The 17,284-nt window shown below is 55.8% G+C and overlaps 1 protein-coding gene across 4 annotated transcripts in view; it reads left to right on the top strand.

Moving 5' to 3' along the window:
• The window catches only part of STS (steroid sulfatase), a 96,461-nt gene that overhangs the window by 27,876 nt on the left and 51,301 nt on the right, over window positions 1–17,284 (top strand). For all 4 annotated transcript variants that reach the window (XM_016123774.2, XM_016123772.2, XM_016123773.2 and 1 more), the window contains exon 2: window positions 16,173–16,313. In XM_016123774.2, the coding sequence (XP_015979260.2) occupies window positions 16,177–16,313 (137 nt within the window). In that variant the 5' untranslated portion in view covers window positions 16,173–16,176. The remainder of the gene's footprint in view (window positions 1–16,172; window positions 16,314–17,284) is intronic.

The following is a 17,284-nucleotide window of genomic DNA, read 5'->3' as shown; positions in this document are numbered from 1 at the left end:
TCTGTTTTTTCCAAGGATTTAAAAATACAAACTAAAATTTCCCACTTGGCTCCCAAGATCAGATTCAGACAGGGGGGACAATCCTAGAAAGTATTGATCGAGAACTCGCCGTGGGCAACACATGGACCCTGCCCTCGAGATCCTACAGCCCGTGGGAAGGACAGTTACAAGATAAAAAAGATGCCAAAGAAATATGTTTTTTTGCAAATAGGGCTGATGGCTACCAGGAGGGGAGAAGAAGTCCTGTGATCATCGACGACGGGGAAATATAGTTGCTTTGCGTTGGGTCAAGAGGTGGGGCGTCTGCGAGGTGCAGCCTGGTGACTGACTTGCAGATACCGGGGAGTCATTTAAGCAGCTGTCCCCAACCTGGGTGGCCCCAGGGACTGGTGCCCCTATGAGCATCTAACGCCCGGTGATCTGAGGTGGATCTGAGGCGGTGATGCCGGCGCTGGGGGGCGGCTGTGGACGCAGAGGAAGCTTCGCTCGCTCGCCCACCGCCCAGGTCCTGCTGTGCAGCCCGGCTCCTCACAGGCCACGGACCGGAACCGGTCCACCGGTCCACGGGGGGCCTAGGGACCCCGGATCTAGGAGAAACAAACAGGAAGAGGAATCCTCTAGGCACCTCAGCATGTACATATCTGGTACATGTTCTTCTTGCGAATGAATTCACAGGACGAGCTTGATGTCCCCAGATTGTCCCTGCTGAGAGCCACTCGCCTTGCTGCCCGGCCCGTGGCGGCCTCCGTAACTTAACACCTTTTGAAGACGACGCCCGAGCCGTCTGCAGATCCTTATCCGTGTGAGTGTAAGGAACGGCCACGTGCGTACCTTCGCCCCGACAATGCCGTCCGCTGGCCGCAGGTCCTGTGGGTCCCCCGGGCCATGCCAACTGGCTCGATGAGCGGTGCCCCGTGACCTGTGCGGGACTCGGGGGTGGGCTTTATTCGCGGCTCGATGCGTACGCTGGACCTGGGAGTTGGCCCCAGCGGAAGCATCGGCGCCACGAAGCCGCGGCGGAGTGCGGAGGCTCGCGGCGCGCCTGGCGATCGCAGCGGCTTTTCCGAGTCGGCAGGTGCGGCAAGGAGCAGGCCGAGCCCTGCGGGAGGGGCGTCCCCGCCCCAGCGCCCCGTGGAGGTGGGCGTGTGCGCTGTCGGGGCGCAGAATGCGTGAGGCGGCCGAGCAGCCCTGGCAGACGGAGCGGGGAGAAGCCCGTCGCAGAAGAGGCCACGTCTCTGTGGCTCTCTCTCTGCCGCTGTGATATCTCCTGTCAGATGATCCCCTGTCCCCCGGGAGCGGCAGACTCACAGTCGAGGGCACAGAGACACGTTCAGGGAAGACGGGGTGCAGGAAGTCTCCCAGCGGGGGAGCCATGCGGCAGCGTCTGGGGACCCGGGCTGTGGACCCTGGCTCTCCACCTCCCAGGAGGGCTGTGGAGAGCAAAGGAAGACCTTGCTTTGGGGACACTTCCGGTGACCTCGCTCAGGGCAGTCCCCTGGGGCGGGGAGGAACAGGGCAAAGTCTGGAGTTTCCGGGGCTTTTATGGCTCTCACGGGCTTTGCTCCCGGCATCTAGTGGCCGGATGCCGGGGACGAGGGGCCGGGATGGTCCCCAAAGGGAACAGCCACCGGCCGCACTGGCACCGGAGCGGAGGAGCCCCACTCTGTGGGACTGTGACTTTCTCTCAGTCTCCTTCCTTCTAGGACATTCCGTGGTCTTTTACTCGGAGGGGTCCGATTTAGCATGAGAACGAAAGAGGACAAAAGGCTGCGACCTTTCGACCTTTCGGGATATTTCCTTCTGCTTAAGCCCCGGGGCCGGCCCCTCCCGCCAGAGGGGCTGTGGGGGACCTCACGGCCTCTGCTCGTATTTCTTTTCTAGGCTGAGCTGCTTACCAGAGTCATTTTCTATTGCGATTTCTGTAATTTGTTCTTTAAGACGATTGTGTGTCTCTCTTCTGTTTCAGACACACACTTGGCGAGGGTTTTATAGAATACTTTATTTCCCACCGTTCTCGTTAATGCGGGAATCAGCTTTGATTTCTGACGCAGCTTTCGAAGCCTTAAGCACCTGCTAAGGAGAGTTTTATTTTTATTTTTTATTTTTTTTATTCCTTTAGAAACCCAGCGTACAGTTTGCAGAGAAAAGCTTTGAGTACTTTTATTTTTGGGGGGTGAGGGGTCGTTTTAGTCTAGAGAGCAGATCGACATTTTACAGACCAGCTAGAAGAGCTCGGGAGAACATGAAAGGACTCAGTAGCCAGAGCGAAAGCACGAGGCCGAGAAGGCTCATGATTAATCCACGAGACGGTGCGACAGCATTCGCTGTGTACGACCTCCGTGTGCTGATGGGAGGCGGGGGTCTTTCGGGGGTCCGCGGTCTCTCTGTTTCTAGATACCGAAGGACGACGCTCTCCACACGGGTCCGGGGAGCCGCCATCGGCACACGAGTCCCGCACGTGTGCGTCCGTGTGAGCTTGGCGGTTCGGAGTGCCAGGCTGTCCAGGGCGGCGGGTGGAGCTCCGTCTGTCCCTCTGCCGGCGGAGTTGGGCGGAGACTGTGTAGATCCGTCAGGAAAAGGCCTTTCCCTTCTCTCCGCCATTTCTAACATTGTTCCCCCCCACCCCCCTCGGAAAAAAAAACTGTAGTAATAGTCAAATGAGTTTTTTTATGAACTAAAAAAAAAAGAAAGAAAGAAAAGGAGCTTTTCTTGTTACGGGATGCCGTTTTGTTTGACCTGGTGGCAGCCTAGTGGCTTATTCGGCTTTGGCATATAGTAGAGTAGACAGTCATTTATCTTAATCCTTTACGATGATGAAAAGGTTCTGTAAGTGCAGTTGAAATCCTTTATAAGGGTATTTCGCGGCGGCAAATACCCATGCCGATAAGCACCTTCTGGGGTCAGGATAATCCCGCCCGGACAAACGGTGGCGAGCAGGTTACGCGTCTCAGAGGCGGAGCAGCAGAGGAGGTTCGTTACGAGGGAAATCCTGAGAGAGATTGGAGCGATGGGGAGGATGTCCTCTTGAGCGAGTGAGGATCCGTGTGGGGGCCTTGGTGTCGTGCGCCTCCCGGCGGGAGGTTACGAGGACGTAGACGTACCTGGCCGATGTCCATGCCAGAGAGGGTCACCCTGAGCATGTGCGCAGAGTAATCGAGAACGTGCCACGTTGCCTAAGACCAGCGACCTTGATGCTACCAAAAACATGAGTGTCGTGAAACACAGAGACCGCTCCGAGGACTGTTTCAGGTTTTAGAAAACTAAGAAGCATCACAACCATACCTGAATCGTGAACGGGCCCCGGGTTGGAAGAAAGAACCAGGTACTACAATTATTTGGGGGCTGTCTAGGACAGCGGTCCCCAGCCTTTCAGGGCCCAGGGACCGGTGGTCCTATGAGAGTCTAACGCCTGAGGATCTGAGGCAGGGCTGAGGCGCTGGGGAGCGGCTGCAGGTACGGAAGGAGCTCCGCTCACCTGCCCGCCGCTCACCTGGCGCTCTGCAGCCTGGTTCCCCACAGGCCACGGACCGGTACCGGAATTGGGGACCCCCGGTCTAGGAGATGCGTGGACGGAATCGATCTCGGTGTCCACTTCCTGGAGTTGGAAGAGAGCGTCTTTATTTGCGTTGACGCGTGCCGGACGATTGAGGGGGCGAGGTGTCAAAATCTGCGCAACTCACCAGGAAACATCATCGTGCAGAAATACGGCCCCGTGCCTTGTCCTTTCTTAATGAGCCGATGTAGAAAAAATATAACTATGCATAAGTGTGTGTGTGTGTGTGTGTGTGCACACCGGCGCCCGCGGCCACGGACACGGGTGGCCAGACGCGACGGGCTGTGAACGGCCGTGAGACCCACGTGGACGAGTGTCACGCAGCTGCGCTCCTTCTGACTTTTTCACCTGTTTCGATCGTTTTTAGTGCCGTCGACGGGGGCGGCGCGGGCTGCGGAGACAGCATGAGTTTCGCGCGGACGCTTTCGGGGCGCCGCGTGTGCCCGGCGCGCGGGCTCTCCGAGTCCCTTCTTCCGCCTCCGCCCGCCCCGTCCCCCTCGGCGGCCACCACGCTGCCATCTTGACTTGGCTCGTCCCTTCCTTTCTGTTTTATCGTCCACACGAGTGACGCCGTCTGTTTGTTGAGAGTTTGAGAATTCACCCGCCTGCAAAAAAAAAAAAAAAGAAAAAGTTGGGGGTGCAAATATACGTGAAGTTTTATTTCGCTGCCTCTGGGCGAGGAAATGGTCTTGTTGCATGGCATTCGTGTGTAGAGCCTCACGGGGGGCCGGCTCATGAGGGGCAGGGGGCCCCGGCCTCTGCGTGCAGCGGGCGCCGGTGCTGGGCGTGACGCCCATCGTAGCCCGTCCCGTTTGTGGCAAGTCGCCTTGCCTCTCTGCGGTCGCATTCGTGACGAGGCCGCGTGCCGCGCTGGCCCCGTCGTGACCGGTCACGATACCGCGCTGGCCCCGTCCACGACGGCTCGCCGCATCGCACGGCCGTGAGTTGCACTTGGCGGCCGGTCATCCCTGTCACTGTAAAGACGGCTTTCGTTAGGCCTGTCCCCGCGTGGCTTCTCCGAGGCGTGGGCAGCCCGTGGCAGGCTCTTGTCAAGAGGCGCCTTCGGAACGCGTCTCCGGGAATTCCTGTCACCTCCCCGGCCGCCGAAGCTCGCGCTTTCTTCCCCCGAGGGAAGAGTCGCACGGCAGTTCGGGAGCCGCCGCGGACCGCGTATAAACCGCGGTCCCTTCTGGGCCCCCTTTCCACACTTGTCCCTGCACAGTGTGTCCGAGCCGTGGGTCTCGGCGGTAAGGCAGAGCTCACGAAGCCCCTTCTGCTTCCCGACGAGTGGGGCCCGGCTTCGGAAATTTAGAATCATCCTTTTGATCTACGTTTTCCAAAACGCCCAAGGAGGAAGGCGTTGCGTTTAAGTGAGGACGTCGCCACACGCGGAGCCCGCGGGCTTTACGTCCGTTCCAGTGACAACGCGGAGAGTGTTGGACTCGTAAGCACTGCTCGACCCACGGGGCCCGTCTGGCCGCTGCTGGACGCCTCCTTGGACCTAGGCCGGGAATGGAGTCCGGGGTGATTCCACCCACTTTTTGCAGATTTTCACCTCGACTGGCCTTTCTTTCGGACAGAGGATTCTGTGACTAAAAAGAGAGGGACACCTGGGTCGTCTCGGAGGACGTAACGTTTACACTCAAGGCCTCTAATGAGAAGCGTCCGAAGTGCCTCGGCGTTTGCCCCTCCTTGGTCTCTCGTCCTCCGGCACACCTGTCCCCGGCACACCTGTCCCCAGCACACCTGGGCCGAGCTGTCTTCACCTCGCGCACGTCCAGTGCACAGGCCGCCTCGTGGTGTGTGCATCCGTCAAGGCCCCTCCGGCCACGAGGAGCCGGGGGCACCGTCTCCAAACCCTGGCCTTATTCTGCCATCGTCCTGGTCGGAGTCTCCATGAGCCCCCCCTGGAGGGAAGGCAGGCGGAGTTCTGTGGCCGGGGCTGGGAGGGGCTTCGTCGCGGGGCTTCGGCCACCTCTCCGGCCTCTGCTGCCCCGACCTCCCCTGCCCTGTAGGCGTCTGCTTATCTTACAGACTCCCGCAGGAGCCTGTCTCCTCCCCTCAGGGCCCCTACCCCAGCCGCCGTCTGCCCTCACCGGCCCCCAGTGAGGTGACGCCTCCTGCTTCGGGCTCCGCACGCCGTTGTCTGGTCTGCAATTCCGGAGCATCCGGCGGTGACTTCTGCGCGGCGCCGATGACCCGGCCGGAATCGTGCGCCCTCTGTGCGTGCGGGACGCCACGGCCCATCCCGACCACGGCCTCCGCCTGCTGTGTCCCCGACAGGCGCGGGACGCGGAATTCGAACCAGGCCGCCCGTGTCATGTGGCTGTTGACAGCCGACGATGTTTCTCAGATTTTAATTAAAAAAGCAAAGGTTACGTAGAAAAAAACGATCTCCTTTCCGAGCTGGTTCCGCCTCCCGTGACCTGTCTGGCATTTCTGTCTTCCTCTTTGCCACATGCAGCGAGCGAACTCGAAAACCCCTTCCAGGTTGTCTCTGCCGTAGCCGCCCGCCCAGGATCCCACGCACGGGCAGAAACCACAGGCTCTGGACGGAAGCGAGTGACTTTCTTTTCTGCACAGACTGGGACCGAATTTTAGACCAAGTTATGTGTGTTTTCTGCCATTTCCCACCTCACAGTCATCTCCGGCTGACAGTCGTTGACAAGCTGCCAATTCCTTAATGCGCACCGCAGGTGACATGTTCTGTTTATGATGAATTTTTTTTTTCCTTTTTTTTTGCTGTTGAAAGCCCACATCAAACCCTTGATTTTAAGAATGAGTTCCATGGAAAGACGGTCTACTCCGTAGATTCAAGTATAAAATATCTTCTTTTTAGTCAATGAAGAAATAATCTATACCACAGCACGTTCAAATGCTATTTATGTCTCGGGACAAAGTGTCAGAAGACAGCCTTCAAACGTCTGCAATTATATTGATTTTATCTTTGAATTTTAAAATGACAACCCGTGGGTGATGAGAGGTCGGTAAAATACTATTTTAACCGATACGACTCTGCTACTTCCTACTTCTGTTTTTTTGTTAATATCAGCTCTGAATTCGGTGGCACCCTGAAAGTTTACCATGTAATGTCAAAGTGTGCTAACCTCCTGCGTTCACAAATGAAAACATAGGTTCTTTTCCCGAATCCTCCATTTTTATAGCCATACTTTGGTCTCCGGGAGTCCTTAGACTTTTGTGGTTCGTCTTCTGAGCCCGAGACAGTGGGCCGATTGTGTTTAATGATACAGGGGTATTTCATGCCCGATGAGATGGGGGTGGGTTTTGAGATTCTAATATTTGAGATTCTAATATATGGGCGGATCCGATGCCCAGTGAATGTATGTGTACGAGTCGGATGGCGTCTCCTTGCTTACTTATTTCTTTGCTTTTTAAAATAAGCATCGAGCCTGTCGCTGTGATAACAACAATTGGCTCCCGCGCGGAAAGGATGCTCTTGTACCAACATCCACGCCGGTCTCCAGATGCCGCCTTCTCGGTCACGATCTGCGTAGCCGGTGGTCTGTGCTTCATGTGCGTTTGGGTCTCCTCGTTGTTTTAGGGAACCGTGCTGAAGGTTAGGGGCCTTTCTCCTGCGGCGTGGATGGAGAGGCTTCCTGTCCTGCCGTGTGACTCTCAGGGACGGGCATCCACCCGTGATGTACTGCGGGAAGGGACAAGTCGTGTGTGGCAGGGGACCGGAGCCCCCGTCGTCTGTGGGCAGGTGGTGCCCCTCCCTGGGACGGGCCAACGAATCCTGGTCACGTGCTCGACTTCGGCCTTTTCTGTCCAGAGTGCTCTGGGTTTGCAATAATCGCTCTCCCCATGATGTCTCTGTCTCTTAATTGGACACCTTGGTGCTCATTTCTTTTTTCTTCCCCTGCTAAACATGTCACCGACAAGGTGCCAGTGAGCAAATAGAGGTTGATAAGCGTCAGGTCTGCCGGGTACGAGGTCTGAGACCGGGGGTCTCACCGGCTGCTGTGGGTTCACGAGGAATCGCTCCCCCGGGGAGCTGGTCCGTCACTCCTCTGCAACAAGTATTTTTTAAACATTTCCCACATGCTTGTGCTTAAGAAAAAATAAGCACTTAAAAAGATTCCTCTAAAAAAAGGGAATGTTATCATTACTTTTTTCCTGATTATGTGACAAGGGCCAGCTGCACGGCCTTCGCTAGAACGTCGTTATTTAAAAATCAGAGCTCATCACACTGAAGTCGTCTGAATTAGGGCGTCTTCAGGCCCAACGGAAGCCCAGGTTCATTTGAGTCCCATTAGCAAGAATTATCATATTCGAGAGTGCCGTCAATTTAACTGTGACTCTGTCTCAATGGGCAGGAAGAAAACATGATTAATTTGTACGTTGCCGGCTTTTTTTTTTCCCTGTTTATAAAAATAGGTCGACGATTTGATAAATCCAAGCGTCTGTAAAGAAGCACACAAAACCGCTAGTAGCCCGAACTCCCCCAAAAGTCACCAGAAATAAAATTATATCATGTCTCTTTCTAGTTCTGCATTGGCACATCTCTATAGATATCGCAGAAAGCTTACAGATCCGTATGCAAATTCATTAATTTTTTTTTTTTAATTTTGCAATCACGGTGCCTTTCTTTAATGTCAGATCCTGCGTTTTCGTCCCTGAAATCATGCCACGACCTTTTTCTTCATGACGAAGTAATCTTCAAAGCTCGAGAATTCTGAGAGCCGCCTAACAGTCTATGATGTCATTTATTTCACCTTTTTGCAAGTCCAGCTTCATAAGTTTCTGACTCATGTCAGTAGGAACATGTCGATAACAAAAAGAAAAACTGTCTCTCAAGGTCTTCATAGGGTACATTTCTCGAAACGGACACACACATTCCGAGCGCGACATTGTCGAGGTGCCTGATGCCCAGTGTGGGGCGTACCCCCCAAATCCGTCCCCGATTTCACTCCCGCAGCCACTGAGAAAGAGTCCCCCCTGCACGGGCTCCTCTCCAAGATACGGTGCTACCATATCATGACATTCGTCAAGCAGAGAGATGACAAACAGCCTTTTTGCCGTGGTTTTCCGCTTTCATTTCCCACGTTTTAATTTTAATTTTTGATCCCTGGTGAGGTCGGAACTCTTTCACCTTGATGTTAATTTATGCCTTTTTGTCCATCCTTCGGCATTTTGTAATTCGGATATTTCCCTTGTTGGCCCCTCCCTTTCAGCCCTCTCTTGACCGGTTGCTTATCCCAGCCTGCCCCGGGCCCCGATAGTTGGCGTGGGGGTCGTTTGTGAGTTTTATCTGAGTCGTATCGGGGGGCAGATTCTTCTCAGTCGAGCAATTTCCAGGACACAGAGGGCAAAAGCGTTTTCTAGATGTCACTGTCCTCCAAGGCCTTGAGTGAAATTCGGGGTCATCAGTGGTGGGACTTCATGGCCGTGGTGGAGCTACGGGGAGGAAACTTGCAAGGGCATGCTGGGAGGGGGTGTCCTCGGGCACCCCTTCACGGCGCGCCATTGGCCGAGCCCCAGCAGCAGAGCCGCGTGGCCCCGAGACGCTGTATTTGAGAAGGATGCTGGGAATTCCTTCCTGGGGAGAAGGTTCCTCTGGGGCCCATGCTCATGCCGAAACCGTGAGGGGGTGGTCCGCGAACGCCGTTGCTGTTCCCCGACCATCGGCTCACGCCCCCAGGGACCAGGCTGCCCCTGGCGGATGCCCGGAAGGCCGTAAGGATGCTCGCTGCTTTTCACCGCGAAGCAGACACAGCTTTCCACGGCTGCCGCGCCGTCTCTCGACAAGTCCGTTCTGTGTACTTGTTTTTAAAATCTGTTGTTGCTTGGTAATTTCCATTGATTATAACGATTTCCTGTCAGCCCGGCCAGGGAAGCCTTAGAAGGAGTTATAAATGGGGCTAATTAGCGAGATACAACGTGCTTTTATGGCTGTTTTCAAAACATTTAAATGACCCATCATTAAATTAGGTCGCCAAATCATTTGTTAATTATCATGTTCCTACTACCGCGTGGTTTCCTCAGGAGACCTCGCCCGTGGTCTGCCGGGCAGAGCCGGGGCCGGCGTGCAGAGGGGGGCCGTGGATGGGGTGCCCCTGCGGTGGAGCGTCTCTCTTGGTGGGTACGCTTTCATTTCTCATTTCCGGTTCGGCATTCCTCAGATGATGAGTGTGGCTAGTGACTGATCTCTTGATTGGGAAGGATTAAACTGATCATTTTGTTCAAATTCCCGAGTCCTCCACGAAGTAATCCGCCTGCAGAATCCCCGACAGATGGGGCCTTTCACTCTGCACCCGGGCAGGGCAGGAGAAAGATGGGGCTGGACAGGCCGGCCCTTTCGTGGTCTGGCAGCTCTTCGTGCAAGGCAGCCTGTTCCTTGTTTTGGACCCCGTCCTAGCTCTGTCCTCGGAGACAACGGCGAAATCTCTTCTCCCTTTTGAAGACAGCCACGCAAGCAAATTCAGAGAGAGCCGTAATTCCCGCCGGGCTCTGGGCGAAATGTCGCCAACTCCCGCGTGATCGCATAATCGCAGTCGCTAACACGCGATGGTCTCTGTCTGTGCGCTGTGCGCGAAGCTCGTTTGTGCCCAGTCCTCGAACGCAGCGGTGATCCCAACTGGAGAGTGTTCCAAGTGAGGTCCGACGTGCGCAGAGTCGGACGCGTCTTCTCTGTCCTGTCTCCGAAGCCGGTCTCCGTCCACGCGGACCGAAGCAGCGTGCATTTCAGCCTGAGCGAGTTCACATCATCCTGTCGCTCAGCCGGCTAACACGTCGTCGCCGGTTACAATCAGGCCACAGCCTCACGGCGTCCTTGTGCCGTGGCCACGTTCGCGAATAAATAGGCAGACCACGTGCGTCTCTCCGTTGAATTTTGCCCTGGCTGGTTTTCAACCTTCGTTCCGCTGCTGGAGATCTCTCCGAGACTTCATTCTGCTTCGGAGCGCAGCCTGGCTCGCACACGCCGGAAGGATCCTCTCCCAGTCCATTCACAGCCATCGTCGGTGGGAACTGTTGAAGAGGCCGGTCGTAAGGGGCGGACTCAAAAGCCTTTAACGTCCGCGGCAGCGCTCTTAAGAATTATGTGGTCGTTTATGGAACGATATTATCATGCTACATGCGCCTCGTCTCCTCAGCGTGTCTGTGGGTATTAACCGGGCACGTGCGGAGCCCCCAGGAGCGCTGGACACCGTGGTCTGTGTTAGCAGAGGCACCATGTTAACAGACAGGGAGCGGCCGTTAGTAGCGAATTAACAAAGGAGAATCGTGTGTTCTTCTCAAGTGTGACCATACTGCTTGTTTGAACTTGGAGCTTCGCGGTCGGCTCTTGTTAGAACATCAGCGAGTGATAATAAGCCTGTCGCTCACGCAAACTTGGCACATGAAAGTCCTTGCCGGGGCCAGGTCTGCGCTACAGAAGATGTTGTTTTTTCGGTCAGGATGGCCCGGCGGGACGGAGCACACAGAGCCAGGCGGTCTGTGGGGAGAGGCGCCCTCGGCGGCACGTGGGATGTCTCAGGTCGTTTCCGGAATAGCGCTCAGCCCGAGTGCGGTCACGAGCCGTTTGTCCTGTACGGCGCCGGGTGCCGCCCAGCTCGGATCAGAGAGTGCCGCCCTGCACGGCGGACCGGGGCACCGCGGCCCCCCGGGCGCCTTCCCCCGCTCGGCCCGGGGATTTCTTCCTGCACTTTTCATTCCGGAGATGAGAGTCACGCACGCGTTCACATCGAAGGCACGTCTCCGGCGAAGGCGGCTTTGCACTGCTTCCCGTCCACCCCGCTGATTGAGAGACGAACTCTGCAGGGGATGTCGATCCAGAGGGCGCTCATGGCGAACGTGCCCGAGTGACGCGATGGGTCGCCGGGCGCATCGATCGTTGCCGCGGTGGGGTCAGCGGCGGCGCCCGATCATTTTACGATTCGTACAGCTCACACTGCCGCCTGCGTCAGGCACACATTGACACGCACATTGTGTGTATTTGTCTGTGTGTGTGTGTGTGTGTGTGTGTGTGTGTAGACGGCGGACGCTGAGTGCACAAGAAGAGCGCACACTGAATTCGGTGAGACTCTCCCCAGCGAAGGTCACTCGCCTGCGCCCGTCCGGCGGCTCGTGTGAGCGGCTCTGCCCGGACGGGTGTCGTGTGTGGCCGTCGGTTGGGTCTCTGGGGAATTCTCTGTTCTCCGTTCTGTTCGCCCGGAGTTTGTTAACCTCACGTCCGCATCCTGGCCGGGGACGCACAGCCATCACTGCCCATGACGAAGGCGCAGAGTGTCCCCGGGGGCCGCCGGTCCCTTTCCTGACCCCACTACGGGGTCCTGCCGGTCACCTCGCGAAGGCCCGCGGCGTGGGGTGCACAGGTGGGTGCAGAGGGCGGGTCTCCTCAGGCCCCTGAGCTGCCGCGCCCCCCACACAGCCCTCCAGTGCCCCCCGCCTTCTCCGCGGTTCCCCCTGGGGTCCCCGGTCCCTCTGCCCAGGGGAAAGCAAGCGAGGCCCATGGCATCCTGGATTCTAACTCACGTGGGGCGGATTCCATCCTCGGCCTTCCGATGCGTCTTAAAAAATTTCGGTTTTAATCGCGAGACTCGCGCTCTCCGTTGTGGGGAGAAGGTAACACGGAGCCGCTCCAGTGGAAAAAAAAAATCCAGCGCCTCGTCCACCAGTTAAACATTAAAGAATGTCGTGGGACCCAGCCACCCCCCCCGCTGGGCAGACGCCCCGGAGACTGAAACGAAGGGTTCGAACAAATCCTGCAGAGGGATGTCCGTAGCAGGCCCAGTCGGATCGTCCCTAGAGTGAGAACAACACACGTAGTCCATCGGCAGATAAAGAGAACGTGGCTTGCGCGGGCGATGGAGTAGTATTCAGCCATGAAAAGGAGCCGGTGGTCGTAAACGCTCCGATGCGGGTGAACCTGGAAAACGGGGTGCTCCGTGTAAGGCGCCAGACACGGGCGGACATACAGCTCCGATTCCGTCTATGTGACATGGGCCAATCCACGCAGGGAGAAGGCAGAGGCCTGGCGGCCGGGGCTGCGGGGAGGGCCCCGTTGGGGCTCGTGCTTGGTGGACGCTCGACTTTACTCTGGGGGTGACGAAGAGTTTCCGGAACTAGCTAGAAATGACACTAGGCGCGCACCACTGTGAGCAGACTCAACGCCACCGGGTCGTAGGCTTTACGGAGATGGAAATGCTGAATCGGACGTGATGCAGATTTGGCCGCCATTGAAAAAGTGATCATGATCGTGAGGCTGAGTTCTTGTGGTCGCGAGCTCCGGGGTGGCGTGGGGGGCACACCCTTTGGCTTTCTGCATCTCAGCTGGCAGCGAAAGCTGATTGCTTTTTTCATGTTTTATATCCTTTTCCTTCTTTATTTTTCTTTACTCCGTCAACTCTGTGCCTGCGTCTTAAACAGACAGAGATTGACCATCCACAGCCGCATTCCGGCACATCCTAGCAGGTGTTTAAGATTCAATGGCAGAGAACCTGGCCGTGCAGGTTAGCGGGAATTCTCAGCAGAACCTGAGGCCCAGATCTGGGAGACCCCATCGAGACCCAGAGCGCGGAGGTCAGGAGCTGCCGGGCCTGGCATCGGGGTGCGTGGGGGGGACCCCGAAACCTGACCAAGGTGGGAGAGAGACAAGGCACTCGGTCCACGTCCTACTACGTTGAAACGTGCAGAGAGACATGCGTTTATGTGAGGTCACTAATAACGGCCGTTCGGGACGCGCTGACTCAGGCAGAAGCCCACACAGGGTCCCGCTGAGCGGACAGGGGCCGTGGGTGTCCCTGAGAAAGGGGAGGGGACAGGGACGTCCACAGAAGGACGGTGTGGCCTTCGGGGCAGATCACGGGACACAGTGACGCCGACTCCTCAACAGCGTCTTTCCTCCTCAGCCCGGAGCCACCGGTGAGGGAGTTGTGAGACCTGCTTTCCCGTGACCCTTGCAAACGGGTCTTTGGGACCCCAGGTTGCCCAGTCGCCGTCCGGAGGTGGCTCTGTCCTGTTTTAATGTCCTGAAGCCTCGAGGCGTCAGGCGGCATCTCTGTGACGGCAGCGTGAGGTCCCGCTGAGATGCTTTTGACGCGAGGAATGGCTTCCCTTCACATGGTCCCCTGACGGCGATCGCCACGTACCTCGGTGCCTCGGCCAAAGCGCAGGGGGTGCCACGCGATACGCCCCGGCACGTCACCCAGGAATCGCGGCGGGCGAACCGCACTGCGAGCCCACGGGCGTCCCCGGGGGAAACGGAGGACCGCAGAGGGATGCGGTCGCTTCCCACCGCCCGTGATCCCTCGGGCGCCGGCGGGCTGCGTCTACGCCGGGCGCCCCTTAGCGACAGAGCTCCGGACCCCCCGAACGAACGACCACTGTTTCCACGTTGCTTCCTCTTTCAACCACTTGGGGAAATGGAGGGGAGGGGAAGGGCTCACGGCCGTCTTCCACGTCGCCGATCCCCGTTCGCGAATGTCCTAGATTCTCTTCATACCCCCTCTCCGTCACGGGGCACCCTCTGCTTCTGAATTCGGAAGAGAAAACGCCGTTTCGCGTGAAGCTCACCTCTCATCTCGAAAGGCGGTCTGTGCATTACGAGATACGCTTTCCACAAAATGACACTTTTTCAAGGCTTCGCGACATCACATACGGATGTTAGGACTAAATATTCGCAATCATTACGAATGATTATGTGCGGGTGGGTAAATCTCCACCGTTTTGTCTCAGAAGGCAGCCATTGGACGTGAACTTCTGGCCACAAAAGAGTCAACTATTGAGAATGAAAATAACGAATCAGCAGCATTAAAAATTTCTTCGCACAGTTTGGGAAAACATTGAAATGTGAATTTTTATGAAGCGTTTAAATCTATAGGAACACCTATGTAAACACATATTCAGATTTTTTTTTTTTCCTGTCTGAGTGTTAGATGACTTTTTTAGGAACTTAAAACATGATACGTAGTATACAACACTCTGTTAACCGGATTTGATTTTGAGTTGAACGGAACGTGCGTATCTCTAAACAAAATCTGGTTTGCATGGTCGGCTTTTCTGTATTTCCCAATAAGCCTTTTTTTGCCAGAAAGCAGAGATCTGGAACATTATCGTTGCTGTGGTAGAATTTCTGTTATGTAAGCCCAGGGTTCATTTTCTCCTAATGAACAAATTTGATGTAATTACATCTCGAGTTGCGAAAATGTCCTTTTGCCTTTCTTGTTCATGATAATTCTGTTTTAGGAACAGCTCCTTACTCAAAAGAATGCTTTTCTTCCTTTGGCCAAATTAAGGCTGTTCAGAAAAATAATTTGCTTTTTGGAAAAGGGAAACCGTGCACATTTTCGGAAGGTAATGTGCCATGCTGTTAATATTTTGGAGCTCTTTCATTTAATGTATAAGTCCTTTTATCAGCTAACTCTGTTTTAATAGTCTAAAGCATGTTTACAAACACCTTGTTCTAATCCTTACTCATGGAAAACTAAAAAGAAGGTCTGCTTACTTTGGACGGTAATCATTTATAGGCAGTGGGATTCTAAGCAGCTACTAAGAAACTTAAATTTCCAAACATTCTTAATCGGGCTAGATGGTATTGCTGATCCTAGACCTGACAATATGTACCCCGGGCACATTTTGGGGTATAATTAATGACACACGGTACCAGCGAGCCAACGAAACCCGTCGGCAATTCAGAAATTAATATAGGTATTAGCCATGATGAATGGCCTTTAATCCTGCTGGGCTTGATTTCGATAAGAAAGTTCTGCACCTCCGCGCAGAGCAGAGAAAATTGGAGTGTGTGTGTGCCAAGGAGCACCCACACCTGAGAAACCGCGCCTGAGGACGGGGGCGTGTTGGGGTGGGGACGGTCCCTCGTCTTCGGCCACAGACCTGTTCCGTGGCCATTGCGCGCTCTCGGAGCTAATGGCCCCAACAGCTTTTCGGAGAGCAAGGTCGAGGAAGGACTGGTCAGTCTGTCGCTTCTGGGGAGAGAAACACGTCCCTCAGGGGCAGGCAGCCGCTCCATGTCTGATCCCGGCTGTTTCTTGAGACTTTTCCCCACCTCATAGTGAGAGTTTTGCATGAAGCAAATTAAAAACGGGGCGCACGGCCATAGGAATGCTGTGCTTTTGGGGCGGGGGGGAAAGACAGGGAGAGAAATATATCATCCCCTGAGAGATTCTCAGAATCGTCCGTCGGTTTATACAGATTTTTGGTCCACTGAGAATAAAAGTAAAATCACAAGAAAACAATTTATTTGAAAAGGTCAGATTTGACTTTCACGTACAAAAAAAGTAGTGTGGTAGTCCCAAGTGCGTCTCTGAGTGGCCAGGGTGTCGGTGGACGTTACCTAAGACCCGGAGCCTGGCTTTTCTCTGTTTGATCCTTCTCGGTCCTACCCGTCTGGGCTACTGTGTGCGCTGTTTCCCATTCCTGCCATTTTCAGGTTTCCTTCGTAAAACAAAACTTTGTGTTTCGCGTGAGTGGCGAGCAGAGCCACATACCTTTAAGTTGCCTGCGTGAGTTCTGAGGACGCAATACTCACGAAGCCCGTTCATTAGTATTATTAGGAAGGTTCTCTAGGAGGGTGTGGACGGTCCGGCAGGGGCCGGCATCCCTCACACCTGGCTCTCTCTCTCCGTGCCCTTTGCAGGACGATGAAGACCCTTTGGCCTCTGCTGTTCTTCCTGGCGGAGGCCCACGGCCATGCAGCGTTGAGGCCCAACTTTGTCCTGCTGATGGCTGATGACCTTGGCATCGGAGACCCTGGGTGCTATGGCAACAAGACTCTCAGGTGGGCTGACGCGGCCGCCGGGCAAACTCGGGGCGCTGGCCGCGGGCCGTCGTCACCGGTCGTGGTGAGCACGCGTTCACAGAACACGGGCCCCGTGCAGACGTTCGAGCCGTCCGAGCTGCCCACGCCCGTGTGCGGCTTCACGTGGCTACGGCGACACGCGGGGCGGGGAAGGCAGGTGTGGCTGCCCGGGCGAGCGTAGCGCGTTGCACAGAGGCAGAGGGACCGCTCGGGAGATGGTCACGGCACTCCTTTCGTTCTCACCGCAGCTCCGGGGCTTACCTTCCGGTCCTCGGGGCTGCAGGTGGCCCATTTCCTCCGGGCTCGTCACCCGCCCCCTTGGGCCCCGACGCCTTCCTCGCCTCGCCGTCCAGGCCGGCCTCCCCCAACAGGCAGCCGCTCCGACTGGGGACAGAAGTCCCAGTCACACGTGTCTCGGGTGACGCTGCCAGAACTTTCCGAGGGCCAGGAGTGACGGCAGGGGTAGGAGAAGTACCCCGGGAACCAGACCGAGGGGCGGAGGAGGGCGTCTGCAGCCCACGCCCCCTGCGTAACTCTGACTCAACGTGAGAAATGGCGGACGGGCCTTTCGGTGTAAACGAAACTCGGTCCCGGCCCAGGGTTACATCGGCGTTAGCATCGCACCATCTCTGTCATGATAGAGAAATGATGACAGATCTTTGTCCCACAAACTGTCAGTACAGACCGAATTAAACAAGAGTACGGGGAGGGAGACCACTTGCTTTTACTAGAATGTTCTCATGAGGTCCGCGGTAATAAATACAAATGGGGCTCGTGGACAGACCCGTCGCCAGGTGCCACGGGAGCCTGGTTTATCTCCACGCCGGCCCCTCCACATCCGCCTCTTCTCCTCGGGGCGACGGTGCCTCTCAGGAAGTGTGTGTAACCATCGCACGTCAGGTCACACAAAAGTGAAATTATCCTTTTGAGGGAAAAAAACGTGCCTGCGA

Source organism: Rousettus aegyptiacus, unplaced genomic scaffold (genome assembly GCF_014176215.1).
Source record: "Rousettus aegyptiacus isolate mRouAeg1 unplaced genomic scaffold, mRouAeg1.p scaffold_m13_p_19, whole genome shotgun sequence".
Classification (NCBI taxonomy): domain Eukaryota; kingdom Metazoa; phylum Chordata; class Mammalia; order Chiroptera; family Pteropodidae; genus Rousettus; species Rousettus aegyptiacus.
Note: the sequence above shows the minus strand (reverse complement) of the source record. Positions and strands in the feature narration are given on the sequence as shown.